A 26,325-nucleotide genomic window follows, 5' to 3' on the forward strand; every position below is an offset into this window, starting at 1 on the left:
TGTACTGCTGTTTTATGGAGAAGCACTAGATTACTGCTACCATTTTATACCACCATAAAGCCACTCAGACGTATAGGGTTTTTAAGAGAGGACATTAATAGGGTCCCGTGTCACTTTGTATCAGATCTGATTCAGCTGCATCTGGTGTCACAGATATGTTGTCAAAACGCTGCCATATGGTCCTTTCTGTTTTTTATCCTATGGATTTGATTGGATTCATGTGTTAGGGTTAATGGTTGGCATTGCTCCTGAATTGAATACAAAAGAATATTGTGGCTCAAATAATAAGTCCTCTATATTTTCTTCAATGCGATTTCAGTACTAAAATGCACAGGGATATTCCTCTCAATGGCTGATTGCCAAAGTAAGAACCAATCTCTGAATAGAAATTGTAAAATGGTCCGCCGAATTTTATAATGTTTCTCTCCATCAACTCGGCAGGGTTTAGATAGAGTAATATCAAAGTGGGTTATTACATATTAAACTTTGCTTCCAGCTAAATGACTCAGGATAAGCCTGAAGGCCCAGACACACCAACCTGACATCAAAGAACTGGCGTAAGCCTTCTGTAGCATTGCCTCAAGTCACCTGTGTCTCTGCCAAAAAGTTGCACATGAACACAACAGAGAGACTACAAGTGACGGCCAACCAGCACGTATTCTGTGTCTGCGTGAGAGGACGCAACTCTTCATAACAGCAGAAGGCAGTAGTCAACAACAACACAATCCAATATTTTTAGTTATTTATTTATTGTCATTTAAGTTTTTATTTGAGATTATTATTTTGGATCAGTCAAATGTCATATGAAGAAAGAAAACCAGACACTTCAATATAAATGATACAACCATATTAAAAAAAACACACACAAACAACAAAACAACAGCAACAACATACATACATCAGCACCTACACATAACAGTCTGTCATCATTTGTTACATACTAGATAGTAGATGCAGTGTCCCTTTGAGTGACGTTAATAAAAAAAAGAAAAAATAAATAAAAATCTTCCTCCCCTAACATGTTAAAGGCACCTATTTCCATCTTTTATTTAATTCAAAAAATGCTCCCAAACCTGACAAAAGTTCCCTAATATACGATCTAATATTCAAAGAATAGAGCATATTTACTGTGTGCCAGTGAACAATAACACAAACCATCAGAAAATATTTCAGTGACTTGAGCAACAAACACTCATGGACGGCCCATCATTGACTGATTCTTGACTGCTGGCTTGGTGTGTCAGGGTTCTAAAGGTTTTTTTTTATTCATTTTTTGGTCACATTGATCCTGATATTCTGTCTTTTGGTATGTTTGAAACTTGACACTGAAATATCTTCCTTTTCCACAGAATCCTAAATTCCAGGAACCTGTTACACTGGACTTCCTGGATGCTGAGCTGGAGAATGACATCAAAGTGGAGGTAGAGTGTGCAGATACATAATAATCCCCTCTGCTTTACACACACACACACACACACACAAAAGTAGCGAGGTGGATATGCATGCAGGCAGGTGTTCAGGTGCCAGATGTCGCTCGTCTCCTCATAAAACCATCATGAGCAGTCCCTGCAAATGATTTACTTAGTGTCCCTTAACCCGTTAGCATGAGTTTATGAGACAGAATGTTTTCAAATCAGCTGAGACTCACTAAATCAGATCCAGTCACACTAGAACTACATACACTGTCTGTCCTGTCTGTCTTGGTCTCTCCCTGTAGATCAGGAGAATGATGATCGATGGTGAGACAGGCGAACGTACCATCGACACTCTGGTGAAAACTCAAGATGAGGTAAGAGAAAATACTGTATGGGGGTTAACATATTACACATGAGTATGTTTGTACTTGGAACTTTATCTTGTAACTTTAAATTTGTTTCTTCTTTGCTTCTGCTCTGCAGCTGCAGAATTTGCAGTATTTTTGCAGAAATATTCACAGATATTGCACAACTGAAATAACAAGTATTTTCAGTGCAACATTTTATCCATTGTACTAGTGCTGGATGGTTTCATTAAAAATTTGTTTCATGGTATTTTTTAAGATTCTGGCAGTTTCATGCTATATGACAGTAGTTTTTTATTTTATTTTTTTTCATGACTGGGCCTTTGTATTGGTTTATAATGGGTTATTCCACTGTCAGGACTAGATAAAAATATCATAAAAACATTTTAACATCATCATATACATATATACTAAAAACTTTTTGCGTTTTGCTTGGCCCCACAGCATCATATAGTAATGAAGGAATCAGAATGCACTAAACAGAAAGTAAACAACTCTTATTGGGCAAACTGCAAGAACAAAACTTCAAAACTGATGTGCCTAAAAACCTCAACTCTGCTCCTTTTTCAATACAAAATATTTTAAGATTGTGTTGAAACACAGTGATAAAAGCCCTCAGTAAGTACATGATTAATTAATAAAAACAATAATTAACATGTTGGTATATCTTATGTAGGCTACTCCTGACAGTAGAATAAACCACAATAAACATCTGTTCAAAGTATTTAAGTATTTAAAAAGAAATACCTCAAATATTCTATTGTGTCAGTAAGAAACAATTACAGATTGCACCTCAGCGACTATCTTTGCTGTGTAGCAGTATGATGGTATTGAAAAATTGATGTATGAACCAGTATACCGCCCTGCTCTACATTGTACTAAGGAAAATGTGCAACTGGAACAATTAAATGAATAAACTGTGACTGATGTCACTATACTTAATTTATCTGATATATTAAGGCAGTAGTTAGTTTCACTATTAATTATATGTCATTTGTTAGGCTAGTTGCTCTTGTTAGTTCACCGATTTAATTGAAACATTTCTAAAAGATGCAGACTTAATACTTTCCAATTGTCTTTTATGCTCCTACATATTCAAAGTGGTAATATTCCTTGCTGCAAGAAGACATTGTTCACTGTTATATTCAGTCATGAACGTTCATCTTGCTGTGAGGAAAGCTCAGAATATTCGTCCACTAACACACAGTAAAGAGAAAACACAAATGAGCTGCAGAACGTTAGAGCTGAAAATCGTCTTTTTATGATCTCATTTGTAGTCGCATTTTATACAGATGGGATTTTTACATGTGTAAAATAAATATTGATTTTGTCCTGGATTTTTTGCTGAATGCTAAAAAATATTTGCACTACTTACATTGGCATTACAAAGCAGCTCTGAATGATGGTCCCTGTGTATATCATCTTCGGCAGAGGTACATCGATAGAGGAGTCAGGACCTACACGTTTGCGCCGGTCAATGGAACAGATTACAGGTGAGCCATCTCAGCACTTCTGCAATATTTCTTTATGGTACATTAAGCTGTTTCTATGTCACTTAAGACAATTCACTGCCACTAACTACTGAGAGCACTCCAGCTGATGGAGGACACTTCTTAAGCCAACAGGGGTCACTCTCTTGTTTCTAACAGCAGGCTCTGCTTAGTTAATGGGAAATACATTTGAGAGATTGCTTTTGATTTTTACTGAACGTGCAGAAAAGCGTCCCTGTTTTAATAAAACATGGAAACCTTAATCAGTTTTTTTCCCTCTTGATTGATATAAAATCCCTTTAATCAGCTGCTACTAAAGTACTAAAAGCACTTCACAGAGCTTTTTGGAAAACATTGCATGCTTTGAATGACCTTTCCTAAAACAAATAATTTTCCTAAACAACCTCCAAACACAAATTTGTGTCATCAGTGTGACTGTGATTGTCTTCTCTACAGCCTGGCCCTCGTACTGCCTAAATACAGTGAACACTTCATTCAAGCTAAACTGGGGGATGACATTCAGAAAGCAATGTGTAAGTACAGCATACACCCTCTTGATAATCAGTGTGCAAACAAATCAGTCACATTTAATTTTGCTTGTGCCTCAAGACCAACTCCCATGCATACTTTCTTTGGGTCGTACTCTCGAGTATCTCCTCTGGCTTTGCATTACTCGCTCCTCGCTGGGACCACAACCACTCCTTTGTATTTGCTGCTCAGATCAGCAGATCCCCACAGTGCTTTCCTTTTGTAGTGTAACCCACTGGTCAGTCGCCCTGCACTCCCACACACACTCATCCACATGCTTTCGTTCTCCCACACCCAGCCCGAGCGCTAGCTCTTTTGATCTTGTCTACATTTTGCTCTTCTCTCCGTCATTACTCCCCTGTTCATGCCCCCCTTCTGGCTTAGGAGAAGACGAAATCTCCCTCACCTCCTCTCCCTGCTCATTACCGCCTCTCCTACAAACCCCCCCTTCTCCGCACCCCTTTCACACTATGTTTCAATTCCATCTCTTTACCTCCCTGTCCATAAGTCCATCTTTTCTTTCCTAAATGTTCCAAGGCTTCCCGAATCAGACAGACTTTACTCTGGATTGTTTTCTCCATCTGTCTCTCTGTTTTCATCGGCCTCTGTCTAATCTGTAAACCTGTCCTCACCTAGTTCACTTTATTCCTCCTACATCCCCCTCCCTTCCTCCCTTTTTCTTTATCTTCAGCTTTTTTTCTTTTTTTTTTCTGTTGCTTGTTTTGTGCTCTCAAGGCCGTCTAGCTGCGTGATCCACTTTGGCTGCTTCTCCTAACAGCTCAGAACACAGCTAATAATCACAAGGACAAAACTCTTTCATATTTCTTCTCTTTCAAACTCTTACACATACTGTATGCGCAGCTTTGTACAATTGTTTGCATTTGATTCTGATGCGAGTTTTTCTCTCCTGTCCTGCTTCCAAACTGGAACCTTACAGCTTCACCTTGGGGCAAGTAGTCACTGTTATTTGAAAACTGTCTTGCCATGTGATGCTCTTCCATGTTTGTCAGCTGTTTATTTGCATGGATGGATAGATGGATAGAGGAACTCTGAAGTTTGAAAGCTTAATCACGACTTTATAGATGCATCGGCGGATAGCCGCTTTGATCGTGGGATATAATTAGAGGGAAAACACCAGAATCAGCACATAACCATCTGGCTTTAGTGGATTTTTCATAACTTTGATGTGAAACCACGAAGCATAAACGGCTAATGGCGCAGTTATTCCAACAGATGAGATTTTGACTGAGTGTTTCGGCCTCTGTAGCACTCCCTCTCTGCCATAACGAGTCTGTCACTGTGCCATAAAGACTGTCAGAACGTTTACAGGCCTGTTAAAGAAAGTAACACACCATGCATTGCTGCCACAGACCACTCAGATAGGGAGTTGGGGACTCTAAAGTTCTCTGCACAGCCATATAGAGTTTCAAACTGGAGCCAGACCACCAATACCTCGATCCATCTTACCACTTTTTCTGCAGCAGCCACTTGTCCTCCGAATACATTATCCCAGTCCAGGGTGTGATGGATGGAAATGTTTTTATCCGTGTAGCAGAAACGCTGCATGCATTGAATACATGACCTAATGCTGGGGTTGAAGGGATGCTGACAGAGAAATAAAGAGCAAGAAAGAGGAGAAAGAATGTATGTTGGGGAAAGCAATTGGACGCAGACACCCTGCCCAGTCTATAGAGACAGAGGGACAATGAATCTGCCTGTTATGTTTTATGTGAAGGACGTCGTTTCATCCTGCACCAGATTTCCATGACCCCGAGGAAACTCAGCGCCCCAGTAATTTTTTTCGCAGACAACACCACACGACTCAGTGTATTTTAAAGGCAATGTCCAAAATGTCTTCATTTTAAAAGACCAGTGAATGATGGCCATCCATGCCTGACATGTCATTTACGAGATAAGAATTACCAGATACTATTTAAATGAAAACCAGAGCCAGGGCAGACAAAGCATAGATTGGAAGGAATTTTTCCTTATTACTACTGTATGTTTACGTGCCGTTCTCTTGCTGTCGTCCCCCTCTGATCATTCACTGTTCTGCATTTCTAGAAAGTGCACTCAATCCATTTAAAGTTTTTCTATTAGATCTAATATTCTCTCACTGCTGTGTTTTATTACGTACTGTGGGAAATATTCACTATTTTCAGCATATTTTCCAAGATATGACTTCATTTGTCAGATGATGAATACTTTTTTTTCATCCTTTGTCTTCCCTACTTTCTCCTCTCCTCATCTCTGTCTCTGGGGTCATTGCAGGGCAAGAAGGCAAGTATTTCTCACTCAGTTATTCTCTCATGCCTCCCCACTGCACCTCCGTGCACACTCTCCACCTTAATCCATCACCTCATATCTGTCCAATATTTTATGTGTGAGTGTGTTGCGGGGGAGGGGGGGGGGGCTCAGCTGCAGTATAATGTGTCCATTTCTTAAAATTGGATATAACCATCTACTTGTCAAGTGTTTCTGGATTCATGCAGCACAGATACCAATGCATTTACATCATTTTGTTTTATTTACATCATTTCATAAACAGAGATCACGCTCTTAAAGCTCAAGTGGGCTCTTACAGGCCCTTGCCAAACAGGTTCACATAATGCTGATTAAACCTCTCGCTGCCCGGAAAAGCACTCTGTACTGCCAACCTGGTCTCACTCCCAACTTGTCAAATACTGACATTTGGTCAGCAGCCCTCAACATCAGACACGGGCAACCTTTAGCGGTAGTAGTATGAGACGCATCGGGCGGGTACATTTTTTGATGCTTCGGCTAACTACCATTATATAAAGTGCAAGTCAAGTCAACATTATTTATATAGCACGTTTAAAACAACCAGGTCGACCAAAGTCCTTTACAGGGTAAAAAGGCAAAACAGAATACATCACACAATCTAAAACAATATCAAAGCAAGAAAGTCTGGATAAGGTGGCATGGAGGGATGGGTCAAACATACTTTGGACTTACACCCGGGAGTCTGCTGTTTGTGTCCTGAGTGAACCCAAAAGTTCATCGAGTTATGTTAATGACAATGTAACGTTCTAGTATGTGTAGCATATTATGCTAGTGACGTATGCCCGATGACATATGTCACGCATTTCAAGTACCATTGCACTACGTTAGTGACAAAGGTACTTATTTTATGCCAAACCATTTTTTTCTTAACCTAACCACATATGTCTGTTGCCTGAAACTAAGACAGTCAACTTATAAAACATTTTTTTTTTTACAAATGTCCTAAATGTATTTTGAAAAGACTGTCTATATTTAACAAGCAGAAACTGAACATCAAAACAGACATTTATTTTGGAAAAAAAAAACACAATTCAGAGTTGTGGTGTCTTTGACGAGTTTCTTGCAGTGGCGCACCGAGATTGATGTGTTTTACATCAGCCAGCTGGAGCTTAAGGGGAGGTAGGGGGAGACCATAGTGGCGTAGCAGCAGCTAGGAGTGTGGCGGAAGCTATGGTGAAAAATCCTAGGAAGTGTATTAGAAAAGTTTCTGGACTGCATGATTCACATAAAAAAAGAAACTTGTGTTCAGTAAAGATTAAAAAAAAAGAGAGAGGGCACTCCTCAGGGCATGGGACATGTGGCGAGCTCACCTGCAGGCATTTGACATAAGCATGCATCGACAGTGTTTGTGTAATTCATTTCACTGCCAGAAGTGGGAGACAAAAGTTCCACAGTCCAGCTGAAATCTGCCTAACCCAGGTGTTTTTGTTTTTTCAAAAAGCCATGGAAACCATACAGCCGGAGAGGTTTGATGAGTATGGTTACACCTACATCGCTCCAAGGTGAGTGATCCCCACACTGTTACATAACCCACTTTTCACTGTGCAGGAATTAATGTTGAGATGAAACTGATCAACACTGTTCCTTCAGGGAGTACTGCAAAGAGCTGAAGTTGTCACTCAACAACACCCAGTTTGTCGTCGACTTCAGCCAGTACATTGATAGGAACACTCCAGATGCATGTGAGTCATGCATCTTTTTCACTGTTCTTACTTGACACATTTGTACTGTTGGTGATGTCAGTTTGCTGTTTGTGCTCATACCAGTGTTATAATACCACCGACCCACACTGATGTCACCTAAATCAATATACAGTGTTGCATCTCTATGTGTGCAGTGATGAGAGTGGAAGTTTCTGAGTATGTATACATGCATGCTGTGTTTCACTGTCAGTTGTGGTGAAACTTTCCACTCTGATATCACGATGGTCAGCATCTGAAGGTCAGAGCATTACTGCGGTCATTAGATTAGTGTGGACTAAGCAGAGTGACATCAGCCCGATCGACTGAGTTTCCTAGAAGCCCGATGTTGTCATGCTGCACAGTGACTCATGATGTTTGATTTGTCATCATCTAATGGACTATACCTCCCTAGTATGGCTTACCACCATCATCCAGCTAATGGATCTAGGTATCCTCGATCCATTTCAACCCAAGGTCAAGCCATAGAAATATGCATTACTGCATTTATTGTTGCTGTTTGTGCAGAATGATCTCACAATTCATTCTTGAGTCTATAAAAAAAAGTTATGAACATGATTTAAAACAACACTCAAGGGAAGCAGAACATTTTCTGAAAAGTACATTTCTTGACAGCAGGGTTCAATCTCAATACCTTGGCATCTCCTAAAGCTTCAACAGCCAATCCTTCACAAAGTTACTTCCTGCTGTCTGACTCTCTAATAATCACTCAGACAAGATCTACAAAAACACGTCTCTCTGCTGGATGATTCCCTAACAAGTGCCATGAGATCAAAAATTTTCCCTCATTTATCCAGGGAGAAGATTTGGCTGCTCTTTTTCAGACTTTCACCTTCAGGCACTTAATCGCTTGTCTGCTCAGTATTCTTACTGTTAGCCAGTGAACAGATTTACTTAAAAAAATCATGCTGGGCTAAGTGTATTGCTCAGTGGCACATCAGCAGTGACTCTTGCGAGAGCCAAAAGCATAATATATTCATCTCTCCTGCCAAGTTTTGTAAACAATAGGCTGGCATCGCTTCCATTGCCATATTTGCATAGTGAGCACTCTTATTGTGGAGATGTAATGTCCGCAATATATGATAAAATATATCTTGTCTTTTATCCACAGGTAATGTGTCCCTGGTGAATCGAGTAATCCTGGATGCAGGTCTGACAGCTGAACTGGTTAAACTTTGGAACGAGCAGACAGTGTAAGTGCCAAACATTTATGCTTTTTTTAACGTTGCAGTATTCATCTGAACATGTTAAAAATAAGTGTTTCTTCTTCATGGAAATCTGTGTAGCATGTGCACACTATTGCTCTGTATGTGGCTGATGGTTATTTCATGCACAATTTACTGACTAACTGAGCCAGAGTTTTCTTTCTTCTCTACTCTGTGCGATTTGATCATGTCTAACTAGTGAAACACGATGAAAGCGAAGCACAAAATGCACATCACACCCAACCACACTGTGCTCTGCCAAGACATGCTGTTTTCAGTGGAAAATAAAATAATTACATCACTGTGTTTCCTTTCATGGTATGCCCGCTTGTCTGAAATAATCTGGACACACACTTGCACACACGCTGCAGGGTATCTGTTTAACATTAGGACACATAGAGACAAGTGACTGTGGGTATAAAACAATTTGTGTCGTGTCTGCAGCTTGGTTTTAGAATTCACAAATGCTTTTTCTAATATTTGTCAGTGGCTTTGAGGTTTGATTGAGCTGTTGTTTTCCATGTTCTCAGGGATGGGATAGTGGCCCGGTTTGTAGCCACAGATGGAGGAATCACAAGAGTCTACCCAAGAAGGTACTATCCTCTCTTTCTTCTCAGTTTCACTCAGCTGGCGTTGTGAAACAGTGCGCCGATCTTTGTCCAAATATCTGGTGGTGTAAATGTGTGAGATGAAAATGGAGACAGACTGTAATGCTCTTAAGTTGAGCGTTTTTGGCTGCTATACTCACCTGCTCTGCTGGGTTCTTTTCCTGAACACAGAGGATTAGACACTTTTCAGCTGAACTCCCAGAGCTCGCCAAGCCAGTGCAGGACATGGGTCAAATCCGCACATCCAGCAGCCAAATGCAATTCACGTCCCTCAGTTTCCTTGCTGCTACTTTTGTCTGAACTAAACTTGGGGGCTCCACTTGGTCAGAATATAATATTCCAGCCAAAGATGAATTCATATTCCTCTTGCTTATAAAACATGAAATACAATCACGTATTGCTTTTATGGGATCGTGCCCTTGACATATATCAACACAGTGGGTGTGACTCTTATTTCGATGACAAACATTTGGCTGTAGATTAAAATGGAAATTGTTCAGATAGATCAAACACATTTCCTTGGTGGTTTATGCCTGTAATGGTCCATATATAATATTATATTGTGTGACTTTATTAATGTTTTCAGTGCTGGGGAAGAGTGGACTGAGAACCCGGAGACATACGAGTCCAGCTTCTACAAAAGGACCCTGGACAATGAAATTTATATCTTCACAGCTCCATCTTTCAACCGTGAGTTTATCTGAGAGGTTCAAATATGTGTATGTGTGCGTTTGTGGATCTTCAATGTGGTCTGGCACTGAGCCTATCCTGCTCTCTGCCTTTGGACGACATCCCAATCCTACTGGCAAAGATCACACACTCGGGCCTCTGATATCACTCTCTTTATCCTTCTCCTTTTCCCGCTGTGTCTTTCAGCGCTCGTCTCCTCCCTCCTTCCCTCCGTCCTGCCCTGTATACTTCCTGTTATCTCCACTGATCTCTCTAACAGACATCAGGACAGGCAAACGTCAGTGTAATGTAGCTGCGCTTTCAGCTACACTTGACTGGATTAACACATGTACTGGCCTCACAGACTCCACTCAGCTCACATAAATTACAAGCAGCTAAAAATGTATGGAATTCCCCACAACGGACAGCGATTACTCCCATTTTACCATGATTCCCATTCTGAAATGTTCTCTGCCAAGCTTTTTTAAAAGTGGTTTAACATAAATTGCCATGATTACTGTTTCTCTTCCCTTGTGTATCTCCTCTCAATTGCAGCAGAGGGCAGGGAGCCTGTTTCTGAGTCAGGTATTCTGGTGAGCAAAGCAGTAGACCTCACGATCAATGAAGTCACGCTCAAACCAGCAGGTCAGTCCTGCTAATCCCAGATTGATTGCTTCTTGTAATGCAGCATGAAGGAAACGACTCAATAGCTGTGCATCTGCCTGTTTTGTGTTTTGTGCTGCAGTGGTGGGAGTGAAACTCAATGTCTCTTTCTGGATGAACAGTTTCATTAATGCGACACTGAAACTGAACGTAAGTTGGGTTAATAAGGTTTACTTTATTTTATACACAATTTTTTGACATCTTTATCTATTGGTTTACAATACTAATTTCTTGTCTGGGTCATGTTTTTACCTTTTAGTGCAAGGATGAGATCTGTGGCTGTCTGAGGAATGACAAGGTACATCAATGCAGTTTTTTTTATTATCTTCTATCATTTCTTTCCCCTCGCCATGTTTGTGCTGACAGCCTTGATTAGAAATCTGTTACCTTAAAGGACAAAACTGTCAAGATTTCACTGCAATAAATTGATGTATTTAAGCATGATTAGCAGTGCTGGAATGTAACAAAGTACATTTACTCAAGTACTGCACTTCAGTACAAACTTGAGGTACTCATACTTGATTTAGTATTTTCTTTTCATGTCGCGTTATGCTTTTACTCCATTACATTTTAGAGGGAGATATAGTACTTTTTACACCACTACATTTATGTGAACACTGTAGTTACTTTACAAATTAAGATTTGTGAATAAGAACATAAGAAGAGATTACAAACAATGATAATTAAATTAATTATCAGTTCATACAAGTACAGCTAAAACAGTCAATTTTTCGATTAGCTGTTTGACAGAGAACTAATTGCCAAGTATTTTGATAAACATTTAGTTTTTTTTTTTTTTTTTTTTAAATTCAATAGGGTGTTTCTTTTTCTTTTATTAAAAGTGTTTTAGGGTGTTGAAGATATTTTTTGGTATTTTTTATAATATTTTTGGAGTGTTTTTTCTATTGTTTTTAAAAAATAAAATATTTTTTTTAAACAAGAATATTAATAATAATTTAAATCGAGATACTGAAACAAGATGATGCACCTCGTTTTGCGATTAAACATGCCCCAGAAGTTATAGAAGATATAGAAGATATCTGAAGCCTGAAATGTATATGGGTCGTATAGATGTTGCTTTATTTATTATTTATTAGAAAACTGTTGAGAGAACAATCACAGGAATAAGGACATATTTGTAACAGATACTTGTCTTAATCTGAGTTTTCAGCTAAACCTTACTGTTTAGAGTTTTTTTTCATGAAATACAGACAGATGATTTTTTTTTTTATTTCCACATTTTTATTGCATTATTAAATTCTTAATCACTTCATCCCCCAGCATGTGGACTGTGTGATCCTGGACGATGGGGGATTTCTTCTCCTGTCTAACCAGGAGGAATATATCACCCTGGTGAGTTACCATCAACCAGTTTCTTTACCTAATCATCACTATGTATTGCTTCAGTCATCTGCTCAATTTCTCCAAATGATCTGTAACTTATTAACCATCACACACACACACACACACACACACACACACACACACACACACAAACACACACACAAATCTGTAGTCACAAAGTCAGAAAAGCTGAAATCAAAGACTTTGCCAGGAGTCATATTTCTTACTTCCTCTACCCTTTTACATATGTACCTCATCTTTGTCACAGGGATCCATCAATCTCATATGGAGGTCAAGTACAGGGCTTATGACTCAGCTAAGTTATGAGAGCGGCCTGTTAGCTGTGAGTTGTTTGAAAGCTCCTGTAGGACAGCAGTACATCTAGTCTCCAGTAAAGTAAGGCACTGGTCACTGGAGGAGGATCAAAGGACGGTTCTGATGGTTTTTAGTCAGTCAGGGAAGCTGTAGTGAGCGAGTCTCATGTGTATGCAAGAAGTCAGCTCTGCTGTGTTAACTCCTCTCTTTCAGGCTGCTACAGGCCCCTCTGTGTCTGTCGTAGGACATTCAGTGGGTCTGGAAATATTTCATGTCAGCTAAGACAGGACATCTGCTGTCTTTGATCCGTTCTACCATCACCGTGTCTGGCATACAGTTTATGGTCTTCAAGCGTTTGAATAAGAACCTTTCGATCTCTTCTTCTCAAGTTGTGATACATTCAGTGTCCCCTGGGATTGTGCATAACTTATTGGCTGTCTTTAGTGGCTTAGCCCTTTAGTACGTGCCATTTTTGCTTATCAGCTTGAAACAGTCGCTCCCATCAAACAAAGCTGACTTCCCACCAGGTGCTCAGCTGCTTGTGAAACTACAGAATGACTTTCTGACTGTGGTTTTGCAAAAGTATGATCTTGATTTAATGTAACAAATGATTTGCTTTCAAACTTTTGGTCAGTGAGCTAAGTCTAATTACTGTTGCACAAAACCTGCAGCGACACTGACAACAACATAACATCGACACCTGTAACTGTTGTTGCTGGAGCACACCGCCACCCTCCACCCATTCATACGGTTTGATCAGAGGGTAAAAGGGCAAGGCAGTCAGGGCTGGACGATATGTCCCTAAAATATTATCACTATATTTCAGGGCACTTTTTTGATAATGGCATTCTTGATAATAAGAGAAAACACTTAAAAGCATTTTTATATAAATTTTTAAAAAACAAAAACAACAACCGCAACAAAAGTGTTAAAGTTTTATATGTCAAAATAAATCTAACAGTTTGCCCACAAATATTCATTGAACACTAAACAAAAAATATCTCTCATTAAAATATAAACAGTACAACAAAATAAAATCAACCACAAAATACACATCTAAACAGTTGCCTAAAACCTTAAAATGTACCTAAAATGTACCCTTTGAAGTAGAAAATTTCCTTCTAGCCATGCTTGCTGTTGTCATGCATAATGGAATAACATCAAAAGTCGAAATATTTCCATAATCACAGTATAATTTTTTTAAAAATCATATCAAAAATTATACTAGCATTATTGTGAATGATATGGTGTGGCACACCCCTAATGGCAGTAGATGCAGTGAGAGAGCGACAGGTTGACTGCCTTCTGTTTATACGTATAAGGGCTGTCGCAGAACGGTTGAATGGGCTTATCTTGATTCACTAAGCACATAAATGCAAAATTTCAGTGCACTGATGCGCAGCGGTGAATAGCCAAGACTATAACGCCATGTCAGAGGAGATAGTACACAGCTGTATGCTTTGTTTGTACAAGCAGATTCTTACACTGCTTTTTTGACTGTTTGTGTATGTGTGTGTGTGTGTGTGTGTGTGTGTGTGTGTACTCGTCTAGATAGGTCAGTTCTTTGGCGAGGTGGATCCTGTGCTGATGATCAATCTGGTCAACACCTCCCTGTACTCCTACAACAAGACCTATGACTACCAGTCTGTCTGCGACCCAGAGAAAGACAGCAAAGCTGCAGCAGGACCGCGCTCCATCTATGTGGTGAGATCTTCTCTCACACACACAAGCTGCAAGACAGAAGTTGCTTTCTTTCATATAATTAAAGTTTCCACATTTATGCATTTGCAGTCTTACTTTTACATTCTGGTAGTGTTTGTTGATACAAAACTGTATTAATTCTTGTTCATACTCATATAAAAGGCAGATACTTTCTGCACCCAGGTGTCTGTAGCCAACAATGCTATTTACACCCACAGTGTAAATAGCATTGTTAGCTATTTGCAACCTGGATTCTATTCTGTTCTTTTGTTTTATACCCTCGGGCGCTGTAGCAATGTCTCATGTTCAGCTTTGTCAAAAAGTAATAAGCCAAAATTGAGTCACATGGGACTTAACTCCAGTTTCCTTTTGACCTATGTTTAACCCACTCGACCACCACATCTTTGTCTTTGGTCACGTGAACGCCTTCCAAAATACACGGTTATGCAGAAATTACTGGCTCATGATTACACGGGATATGTACACATGTTGGTGCATTACTTCTCACAGAAACTTGTACAAACCCATGAGAACATGGTCTTTTAACTATATGTCAGTTGACTCTCTGGCAGTACATTTTTGAGTTTTTTCTGGTACATTTATCACTTAAACTACTTTAATTTCAGAGAGTGATAGACATAGGCCAGTAACCATTACCTCTGTGCCCAAAACTTAACCACTTCTGACCTTGATGCATCAACATGCAAGTATTAACAGAAGTTTTTTCTGTTCCTTTCTGCTTAATTTGGAATTTACTCCACATCATTTTGTTTTCCTGTTGTTCTGCAGCCTACCATTGCAGACCTGCTCAGTATTGGCTGGTGGGCCTCGAGTGCTGCCTGGTGAGTGTACAGGTTGTGTTTTTGTGTTTCTGTTTTTTGTTTCTTTTCACCTTTTGTGTTTGTTTGCGTGTGCGTTTTAGAGTGGGAGTACATTTGTACTTTATGGTAGGAGTTTGTATGGGAGAGGGCTTGTATGTTGTTGAGGGATGAAGCTGGCTGGGTCAGCGTAGGACAAGGGCAGTTACACAACATTACACTGCAACGCTATCTGTATGACAGTCCAACTGCAATATAACTTGCTTTTAGAATAGAATGACTGATACTTCCCTTGACATTTGCATCACCAGTGACTCTGGTCTTAAACAGATGTGTGGCTGTTATTAAAACAGTGTTTGGTTGTTCAACGTAAAAAAGTTAACGATAGTCTGTTGACTCATCTGTGTGACTCACTTTGTTTTTTTCTTTCTCTGGTGTCTAGGTCGATACTCCAGCAGCTCTTTTTTGGTCTCATGTTCCCCGACCTTCTAGAAGCAGGTGAGAAACAAATGCTGCGACTGTGTTAAATGTAGCTGTCAGCCTTGTTTGGATGAGAAACAGTCTTTGGCGACCTATCTTCATTTGCGACAGTTTAATCCCCTCTGCTCTCTCACTAATCCTTTCCAATGTTTGTCTTCATCAAATCTGTCTCTTATTTCCAGTGGAGTCAGCAGATGATGACATACCAGATGCCATGTTTAAAGAAAGCTGCATCACAGAGCAGACTCAATACTTCTTTGACAATGATGAAAGATCCTACTCAGGTGTCCTAGACTGCGGAAACTGTTCCAGGTATGTGGGTGTTTTCGTCATGTGTGTACAGATCTGCATGTGCTCCCATTTCAGTGGCTCTGTCCAATCATACTGTAAACAGGACGTGTTATTTATTTATTTATTTTTTGCTCAAGGTTTTATCAACATTTAGAGTCATAGAAATACATTTATCACTGATATTATTGGAAAAGAAAAGTACAGTACGTACCACCAGATCCCCCCACCCACCAGGCTATATCATTCTTTGCCCGATGACTAAGATGCACATTTTTTGGAGCGACTCCAAATACAGCAGTAGTAGCTGAAAGCTCTACGAGTACTTTGAAAACATCTGAAAAAGTTTTATTTAGTTTTAAAAATTCCTTGCCAGAAATTGCTAAGTTTTGGACAAAACCAAAACATGAAACATAAATAAAGTTGAATTGAATAGAACTGAAATGAAAGAGTGGCTGGTGCTTGCCTACACCGGTCACACATAGGATCAGCCTTGGGCGTGGGTTGCTTTATTTAAGATTTTCCGCCTCTTATGCTATCTTCTTCCTGAACATCCTTCTGTTTAATGGTCTGCAGGGATGGGTCCAGAATGGTGTTAGTTTCCTGGCCTCTCTCTGTTTTCCAGCATGATTTCAGGCAGCTGTTTTCTGATGAGTTCTGATCGGTCGCAGATTACCTTGATCTGTCAGTGACCGGAATTGCAGAGGGAAGCACAAAAGCTCTTTTATCTGTTTTTCTTCCTTTGCTCTCTGGCTGTATTTCAAACTCACTAATACACACATTCACGGACCACTGCACATCCACTTTGCTCTGTCCTCCTTTTGTGTCAGTTTGGGCTGTCGGAGGGGGTTAAATATGGCTGTAATTACTGGGTGTTATGAGTCCCACGTGTCTGCTGCTTTACCCCCCAGCGTTAACGACTGTAGACACAGAAACTCTTATGACTACCATAAAAAGCCAGTCCCAGGAGGAGAGAAGAGGCATCGTTGCGTATATATGTGCACAACTTATGTGCATGTATGCAGTGTGAACTCTTTGCAAATACAATATATTGTTACTGCATGTACATTTGTGCATCCTTACATCGCAGCTATACTACTTTATGATTATTGTTTACATCTGTGTGTGCTTTCTAGGATGTATCGTGCCGAGAAGCTGCCAAACACCAACCTAGTGTTCCTGATCACTGATGCCAAGGCGACATGTTTGTCATGTGACCCCAGACCGCTACGACAGGCTGAACAACCCTGTATCCTTTCACTCTCTCAACTTGTAAAAAATCGAACACAGAGTTACACTTCCTTTTTACTTTCCAGCCCTCCATCCATCACCCTTGTGACAGGGGGGCTTTAAATGCTCAATACAAGGACACACACCTAAGGAGTTTGCAGTAGGTCCCCTCTGAATGTTCACAGGTGAACAGTAAACCAGATGCACAGCATGTGAAAGCCTGTCTCATGTTACTCCCAGATTAAATTTCTTTGTTTTATTTCATCTGGGCTGCATGCTGCCATCAGGGTAACTTAAGGTTAAGAGCAGGAGTGTGTATATGTGTATGTAGGATATAAGCGTGTGTATATTGTTCTCGTATGTAGCTTCCTACCGGTTGTGTCAGTACAGATGTCATCATCAGAGGTCACAGCCATAGGGGTCACAACAAGGGCCTGCAGTTGCTAATATGAACACAACTCACTGACACACATGCTGCTGTAGCATACACACATACAGCATGACTTGAATTTAAAGTTTCTTTATAAGAATACAGTGTTGCAATCTGCTTGACCACATAAAGTATAGTGTAATCATTTCCATGACTGCTTTTCTGAATTCTCTTAATTGAATCCCCTTTCCATGTTACATGTAATATAAGATCAGCAGATATCTGGAAAAATAAGTCAGGGTGTCTCCAGCCAAGGCTGATGAGTTGGAACTACACGAGGGCTTTTTGGCAGGCAAATTAAGAGTCAGCACATCATTTAATTGTTGCTGTTTAAAGTGGTAAATGTGTACTGCTGACGTTAAATCGCTTTTTCCTGAGAGTGTGTTCAGCTGAAGGTCCAGATCCATGCGAGCTGGCCCAGAATCCAAGACACCGCAAAGGGCCGGATGTGTGTTTCGACAACAATGAAAACGTAAGAAACAACCACACAGATGCCTCTGTGCAGAGAACATTGCTGGAAACAGCTCTATTAGTGAGGCCTCACAGTTGGCCTCTGTCAATCCTGTCTGGTTTTCATCAGTGTTCTGCAGAGATTCAAAGCATTGCCTTCTCTTTCACTCTTATCCATACTTGATTTATTCATTCCATTTATTTCTTTTTCAATTTAGAATTTTCATGAATTTTGCATGCTTTTTTCACTCTTGTTTTTGTTAATCTTGCTTTGCTCTTTTTACTCATCATCCTGTCATTCTTGTTTTATGATTCTGCATCCCACTGGCTGCTACTTTTGTCTGGTAGGATGAGCCCTTGTGCCCGATCAGCAGAGGTTCTACATTGAGCCTCACACCTCTCCTGTTGTTTCTGGTGCTGGTTCAGGGTCAGTGTCCTCACAAAGCTTCCTGCAGACTTAGTAGCCACTATGATTTTTGTGTGCTTGGCACGGGCAAAATTCGGCACTACAATGATTGGTTTGCTGTAGGGCTGTTAGACAATTGTTTTTACTCACGATTAAACGCAGAATTTCAGTAGTTAATTGTGATCATTCACATTTTTTAGTCTCATGTTTGAAATTCCATCATTTTGCATTACAAAACAGTTTAAAAAGTCTATATTGACAAAGTAAACATTTTTTTAACAAATTGTCTTGATTAGGAATCAAATGACAGCAAAAAACTGCATGGGAATAGCACAGAGTGGGCATGTCTTTGAAGGGGAGACTCATAGGTACCCATAGAACCCATTTTCATTCAGATAACCCCTGCAAAATGCCCATGCAGTTTTTCAGTTGTAAAAGTTTGGCCTAAATTTGGAGCATTATTTATCCCCCTTCCTGAGCATGTCATGGTCTGTCCCACTGGATTCTTCAGTTCTTCTTATTTAATTTAAAAACACTGTCATCACTGTAGCTTAAAAACTCAGCCTGACACAGCCTCTTCAGGACAGTAAAACAAACAAACAAAAAACCGCATTAACACTGACAGAACGAGTTTGATGTAATACAAATTTGACATTTATTTTTTAAATATTACCTCTGTAATATTTGCTGGATCATTACTCATTTAACCCTTTTTTACAACCATTCAATCAACACCAATCCCAGTAACATAGACTCTGGACTCTAACCAACCTAAAACATGATGATGTCAAGGTTGTTAACTCAGGCTAAGCCACATGAATAACTCTCTCTCAGACATTATGTTCACTCACACATTATTTCCATATGTCTGTAAATTGGCAGATGCTTTTAGCACCTAAGTGTCTTCAGCCAACAATACGATTTGCACACGGGTGTGTATTCCTTGGCGTCCTAGCAATGACTAAATATGACGTTAACACAAAAGGGTCGTCTCAGCTATTCTGCTGAAGTTTATGTACACAGTGTGCATTTGGCAGCTTTATACATGCTGTAAACAGAAAATAATAAACTAAGACTAAAAATGAAATAATGCGACAACATTAACTGACACGGGACTCACCTCAGTCGCTTGTGTGACATACCTGTGATTGACCAATTTATCTACCATGTCTTATTATCTGTTGGAAATGTGTTGCTCTTTATACTACGTCACTTGACTTTCTGGCTGTACATTTGTAAGGTCTTTTTGTAAATCAGACACTTAAATCTCAGAGGATATCAACATTTTTACTTCAATGATAGATGGAGACTTATTATCTACCAAATTTGTCTTTGGCTTTGTTCAAACTCAGCAAAGGTAACGCAAAAATGTACAATATATACAAAATATACAAGATAAAATAGTGCAATAAACTCTAAATCAACGGCCAGACAGAAGCAGCTCAAACTGAGTGTAATGGATGTGAGGCATCTGCAATTATATGTATGCTTCTTGCGTAAAGCACTGTCAAATATATTGCTGAGTTGTTTCTGTGGCTTGCCAATCGCTTTTGCTCTTTGCTCTCAAGTGACCGCACAACGCTGTTATTGCCATAATGCTAACCACTTCCTACCTTTACGCACCAGTGTGACAGGTATTAACCAATCGCAGCACACAGTGGGATTGTAACGTGCCTGAGGGATGCATGTAAATAGGCGAATCACTTAAGTGCGGCTATTCTCACCCAGCTGCAAATAGACACACTGTTGTATATCTATGTTCCACTTAGATTATTTCATACACGGTAAACTGATTTGAGAACGAAATGGCTCTCTAGAATTAAGTTCAATAACACACTGCAATAACAAACAGTTGGGATTTATTTCTTTGCATGCCTACCTCTCTAACAGAGTGCTACATCTTTCCTTCGTATCTTGTTTTTTTTTCTGTTTTTTTTACCACAGCAGATGGAGAGCAGATTGAATCTTGGCAGTTAATAGTGTTGAATTAATTCAGTGTAATGGCATTCTACCACCATTATGCGAAAATAGCCGCACAAAACTATGTATAAATAAATCTGCAGTCATTATATTTTTTATTTGTCATTGCTAAATGCTTTGTCAACCAAATATTTAAGCCCAGTCAGATGTATTGTGCTTCAGACTGAGAAGACTTTGAGCATTTCAGGGACTGCAGTGCAGTATTCAGACTTCATATAGTAGCAAATGCACTGATGTAGGTTCCCTTAAAAAGACTGGATGGAAGTTCATGTATTGTGCCATTTAAAGTAAATCAGTAACACAAAGGAGCAAGGTGGATAACTGCTGTGTGAGATCATTGCATCCTCACCCAACTTTCAACAGTTTATAACAAGTCTAAATATTTGGAAAAATGATTTCCCATATCTTTGTGAACTCAGCCTTCATTGTGTTCTGAAGGCGTAGATCACACACGTAACAAGCCACTAATTCATGTGTCTGCGTGTTTTAATTGTGGAGAGGCTGTGCTGGGAAGCAAAGGGAAGGGGAGGAATGGCTGAGGAAGTAGATGAACAGAGTAAAAGTAGGCTGCGCCCCTTTTCCGCTTTCCATCTGTCCCAGTACTTCTGGCTCAGCTCCTTTTAGGAGGACAGTTTATGTCTAATCCAGTCCATTTTGTGACTGGAGTAAACAGGAAGCCCCACGTGGCTTTCCTGCCCTTTGAATACAGAATACTCCCACCTCTTTCTCTTGGGCCTTTGGCATGCATGGACATCCTGAATACTCCCATCAAATACAAAAAAGCCACACACTGTCATAGGCAGGGGCATGCACCCACACACATGCATGAAAAACAGAAAAAGATCTGAGACACCTAAAACTTGCATCAGAGCATTTAAAAGAAAATGTAATTTTAGGAAGTATGCTTGATGGCTTGCTTGATGTGCTTGGTGGATTGTTTAGACAAAATAAGAGAACATTTATGAGCAGGCAACCATGTTGTTTCCTGTTTGAAATGGCAAGCAGAGACTGCCACATTAGCAGCACGCCCATACAGGTGCATTTTGCGGATAGAATCGGAACCCACCTACTTTGTAAGGTGTACACCCATCAAGTGGGCAGTTGAGTGAGGCTGTGCATCCCCAATGCCCTTACCAGATCTGGTGGAAATGCACTAAATTAATAAATCAGAAACAGAAGCAGCTAAGTGACTGTTGATTTATTACATTTATCTGCAGAGGACATCCTCACCTCTATGAAAAGATTCTGCAGGTTTTTACTATATTTATTATTTAAAAAAAAAAAAGCCATAGTATAGTGTGTTGGGGAAAAAAAGTTGGCAAAAATTGTCTAGGTATAGTATGTCAAATAGTACTTTATGTTAAAAAAAAGTCATACTATAGTATGTCAGAAAAGTCATAGTGAAGTATCTTGAAGAAACAACAAAAAACTCATAATATAGGAAGTCACAAAAGTTAGTTCTCTGAAAAGTGCTCTATAAATAAAAAATATTATTATTATTATTATTATTATTATTATTATTATTATTATTATGATATAAAAAATCGTAGTATAGCATGTTAAACATCTGCAGAAAAATCAGGGTATAAAATGTAAAAATAAAAAAGGTAGTATAGTATAACAGAGAAAAAACCTGCTAAAAAAGTCATACTATTGCATGTCGAAAATAGTCACAGTGTAGTATGTAAAAAAAAAAATTCATAAGATAGCATGTTGATAAAACTGCAAAAAAGTACCATACCTCAAAAAAAACGTAAAGCAAGTTGAAATAGTATGTTCAAAAACAGAAAAAAAGCTTGTCAAAAAAGTCCTTTGATATGTCCTGTTATATGTTGGGGAAAAAGTCATAGTATAATATGTTGAAAAAACGGAGAGAAAAAATCCTGCCGAAAAAACTGCCACAAAAGTCATAGTATAGTATGTGTAAAAAAGTCATTACTGTATGTCAAACAAGTCATAGTATAGTGTGTAGAAAAATGTCTTAGCATTGTATATCGAAAAAAGTCATAGTATGTTGTGTTGAAGAAAGTCACAGTTAGTATGTTGAAAAAAAAGTCTTAGTATAGTATGTCAAGAGTCAGTTTAGTGTCAAACAAAAAGTTGAAGGATAGTATGTCGAACAAAAAGTCACAATATAGCAAGTCCAACAAGATTAAGTTAAAACCTAGTATATGGCTGGACTGTGTATAGTTGTTCCCAAACATTTTCTTTCAGGGACTGCTATACTATCATTGAGTATACTGATCACATATTTTAGAGATATTTCATATTATATTAAATTCATAGCAATAACAGTATAACTGCCTAACTACAGGAAGTTTGTGTAAGACCAGCAATTATGATTAACTTTGAGCAGATGATTTCCTGTGAATATTGCATCAGAGATTAGTTTTGCTGATATTTGATGAAACTTTTTTTTAGGATTCTATGTACCTATAATCAAAAAGTAATATTAAAAACAACACTAAAAACAATACAAACATGAACTGATCATAGCAGTGGCAGAGGTAGTGATGGTAATTGAAGTTACTGTAGAAGACTGTTTATCTGATTGATTAACATCTGGTTTGTCCAACAGGAAGATGACTCTGATTGCGGAGGAGGGACTTGTCTAAGCCCCAGTCTTTGGTCAATGCTCGGGCTTCAACTACTGCTGCTGTGGTTTGTCACACCTCTTCAACACTCATGACCCCTACACACACACTCACACACTTACACACTGATCATCATCTCAACCCACAATAGGCTGAAAGACACTCTAGTTATACCATCCAGGACATGTGCGGAATTTTTGCAACGAGACATTTTGTTTTCTGATGACAGTATCATCATTTCCATTCTCCAATGCCAAAGGGTGCTCATCCATTTCCTCCTTGTCATTTTCAAAAATAGAGACAAATTTACTGTGCTCAGCTGCACTCATGTCCATGATTTACTCCTTAATACTCTCCTATGGTGCAAGAGTAAGAGCTAACCAAACCCTTTAATTCTGCCTCATTTTGTTTCTCTTATTTATTTAACGGAGGTTGAAGAGTCCCACTATGCCAACTAAATATCATTCAAAGACTGTATGTTCACTGACAGCGTTGATTTGTGTATATTGTCGATATTGTTTGTTGCTTATTAAACTGTTGCGTATGAATCATTATGCTGTAATGATTTTTTTTTTTTTGGCAACCAGTGCAACTATAAGAAATATCCCTTGTGTTTTTAAATGTACTGTACCTATCTATTTATCTATTTCAGGTTTTTTTGTTTTTTTTTTTAACTCAAAATCAATTGAGTTACTTACGTGAATAGCTAGGTGTTGTATTGTAGCAGCATGTGCTCAGTACAGAGCTAAAGGCAACACTAGTACTCTGACACCAAAGCTCCACACAGGACCACAGATACACACAAACCTACGACAGAGAATCTGCAGGCTAGTGTATTTTAAGAGATTACTCAGACGTGGGTGTATATCAGTATTAAAGTTATGACATTATTTAGATAGATAGATGCCTCTCTGAGAAGTTAGTGAAAATCTGTCAGGATATTGCAATTTCAAATGTTTGTACTTGGTCTGACAGCTTTGGTTGTCTTCAATTTGATGCATCGAATTCCCAGTGCCTACATAGTAGCTGAGACGGTCTGTTAACTGAATGAAACAATGATAAAGCAGAGGGGGTAGCCCTTGCAGTAATATGTCATAAAATGGGCCAAATCTGCTGCAGTTATTCTAATTTATGTGGCCCAGACAGCAGTAGACACAACCAGTGATTTTGATTATGGGAGAGAAATATTAATTTCCTCCATGGTCAAAACAAACCAAAACCAGACTTGAGTTTTGTGTTCCAGCATCTCTCTCTTTATTTGTCCTGTTTCTGTTCCCTTTCTGGATCACCAGACTCAGGAGCCAAGATGACTTGTGAATGAGATCAGCATATCAAAATGACTGTTTCTTTGTTTTTCGTCTCCTTGCTGTTCTCCTCCTTATGCTTGTTTCCTCTTTGTTTTTGCTCTTTAAGTGCTGTGAAGAAGACGCTGAGGGCTCAGTGTCGAAACGCTGCAATGTCATGGGATGAGCTTGTTCTGTGTTTGAACGCTGTCTATGCCTATGGCCAACATCAATGCCTGTTGGAGAGAACTTTGCGAATACTACCAGAGGTAATTTTGCATTGCCTTACATTATCATTACTCATAAAAATCACACAAAAGTGTAAAAGTATTTCTTTTTTGTTAGCTATTTAATCTAAACATCAAAGTTGAGTTCTCTCCACCTTGCCTTCATGGTGACCTTGTTGAGTGTTCAGGTAATGCCTGTCTATCAAAGTTGCGTGTTGACTTGTGTTTTACCCTGGGGGTGTCTATGTGCAGGCATGTGCGTGTCCCTCCGATATCTGATTGTGCTTTAATACTGTACAAGAATTACTCTTTTGTGGAACTTGACTAGCCTGAATAAATTTTGTATACATTTGTACACTAATACTATTTACTGTATAAAAGAGAAAATGAGAGAAAAGAAAAATGTTTATAATATGGTGTTAATTATTGTGCAAATATAATATATTCACAATAAAAGTGTTGTATTGTTATGACCTGAGGCACTTTTGATTGTCACATCTGGCCAGTTGCTTTAGCTTCACTTGGAGAGAACTTTTTGGGATAGTTGTAATTTGATTTTTTTAACAGCTTTTTGACTATGCTCTGTGTGCAGCACACACTTACTGATCTAAGTGCTGTCCCTGGATCAATGACTAACTTGTTTGTTCAGGATTCACATCACAACTAACTAATTAGCAGTAGTTCTGGACTGAGATGTCACTCTGAGTGCAAAGTGAAGATAACCGCCTATAAAGAAAAAAAAACAACTCTGCCCATTTCAAAGCCATTCAAACAGAAACAACATGCAGAGATTTGCCTGGACTTTAAGCACATTTTTGGGGTGTGGGAAATACTAAATATATTTTTAACCCCTGTTGAGGCTATTAATGGGAAAGAAATATGTATTAAAAAAAAAAGACTCATCAAAGGACTTGCAGTTACATTAGTGTAATCTGCTAAAATAAGCTAAGCTAAACTAAGCAGGCTAAAAGACAGCATGCTGCTGAAATCTTTTGCATCATTTCGCCTGCTTAGCTGAGCAGATGGAGCTATTACCATAATGTATATCCTGTATAAACAATTTTTCAAACATATTTATTTCCTATTAAATACAATCCACAGCAGTTATATACATATAATAATTACCCAACCCTGAAAGTTTTTAAGGAAGCTGCATTTTAGCCTGCTTAGCATAATTTAGCAGGTAGAGCTAACATAATTTTTGCAATGAGACATTTTGTTTTCTGATGACAGTATCATCATTTCCATTCTCCAATGCCAAAGGGACATTGGCATTGGAGAAAGAGGAGCTTATCAGATAGAGTCCAAAACACCTCAAACAGCATAAAAAAGCGTGCAGAGACACGCCATAGCATTAGAACTAGCAAAAACGTCCAAAAACTCCATAATATGGCATGTCGAAAAAATGACCAAAAAAGCAAGGCTATAGTATGGCAAAAATGTAAAAAAATGACACGTCCCAAAAACAACTAGCAACACCTCAAAGCAGCATTAAAACGCGTGCTGAGACACGCCATGGCATTAGAACTAGCAATAATGTCTAAAAACTCCATAATATGGCATGTCAAAAAAATGACCAAAAAAGCAAGGCTATAGTATGGCAAAAATGTCAAAAGATGACAAGTCACCAAAACAACTGGAAACACCTCAAAACGGCATAAAAACGCGTGCTGAGACACGGCATAGCATTAGAACTAGCAAAAATGTCCAAAAACTCCATACTATAGCATGTCCAAAAATGACCAAAGAAGCAAGGCTATAGAATGTCAAATTGTCAAAAAATGACATGTCACCAAAACAACTAGAAACACCTCAAAACAGCATAAAAACGC

General features: G+C 39.0%; 1 protein-coding gene across 6 annotated transcripts in view; it reads left to right on the top strand.

The window, feature by feature from the left end:
- Nucleotides 1-24,966, top strand: part of cacna2d1 (calcium voltage-gated channel auxiliary subunit alpha2delta 1) — a 77,233-nt gene extending 52,267 nt beyond the window's left edge. The window contains exons 20-40 of one of the 6 annotated variants that reach the window (XM_088079871.1): nucleotides 1,365-1,421; nucleotides 1,718-1,789; nucleotides 3,212-3,273; nucleotides 3,727-3,803; nucleotides 7,544-7,604; nucleotides 7,693-7,784; nucleotides 8,914-8,995; nucleotides 9,538-9,600; nucleotides 10,202-10,305; nucleotides 10,840-10,929; nucleotides 11,030-11,097; nucleotides 11,207-11,245; nucleotides 12,229-12,300; nucleotides 14,158-14,310; nucleotides 15,097-15,149; nucleotides 15,568-15,623; nucleotides 15,788-15,917; nucleotides 17,030-17,142; nucleotides 17,943-18,025; nucleotides 18,352-18,430; nucleotides 22,968-24,966. In XM_088079871.1, the coding sequence (XP_087935997.1) occupies nucleotides 1,365-1,421; nucleotides 1,718-1,789; nucleotides 3,212-3,273; nucleotides 3,727-3,803; nucleotides 7,544-7,604; nucleotides 7,693-7,784; nucleotides 8,914-8,995; nucleotides 9,538-9,600; nucleotides 10,202-10,305; nucleotides 10,840-10,929; nucleotides 11,030-11,097; nucleotides 11,207-11,245; nucleotides 12,229-12,300; nucleotides 14,158-14,310; nucleotides 15,097-15,149; nucleotides 15,568-15,623; nucleotides 15,788-15,917; nucleotides 17,030-17,142; nucleotides 17,943-18,025; nucleotides 18,352-18,430; nucleotides 22,968-22,975 (1,614 nt within the window). In that variant the 3' untranslated portion in view covers nucleotides 22,976-24,966. Of the gene's footprint in view, nucleotides 1-1,349; nucleotides 1,422-1,717; nucleotides 1,790-3,211; nucleotides 3,274-3,726; nucleotides 3,804-7,543; nucleotides 7,605-7,692; nucleotides 7,785-8,913; nucleotides 8,996-9,537; nucleotides 9,601-10,201; nucleotides 10,306-10,839; nucleotides 10,930-11,029; nucleotides 11,098-11,206; nucleotides 11,246-12,228; nucleotides 12,301-14,157; nucleotides 14,311-15,096; nucleotides 15,150-15,567; nucleotides 15,624-15,787; nucleotides 15,918-17,029; nucleotides 17,143-17,942; nucleotides 18,026-18,351; nucleotides 18,431-22,967 lie in introns of all 6 variants that reach the window. The other 5 variants (XM_088079873.1, XM_088079869.1, XM_088079870.1 and 2 more) reach the window with 5 other exon arrangements.
- The last annotated feature ends 1,359 nt before the right edge of the window (nucleotides 24,967-26,325 follow it).

The sequence above is a fragment of the Plectropomus leopardus genome, chromosome 7 (assembly GCF_026936395.1).
Source record: "Plectropomus leopardus strain MGB_pleo_1.0 chromosome 7, ASM2693639v1, whole genome shotgun sequence".
Taxonomy (NCBI): Eukaryota; Metazoa; Chordata; class Actinopteri; order Perciformes; family Serranidae; genus Plectropomus; species Plectropomus leopardus.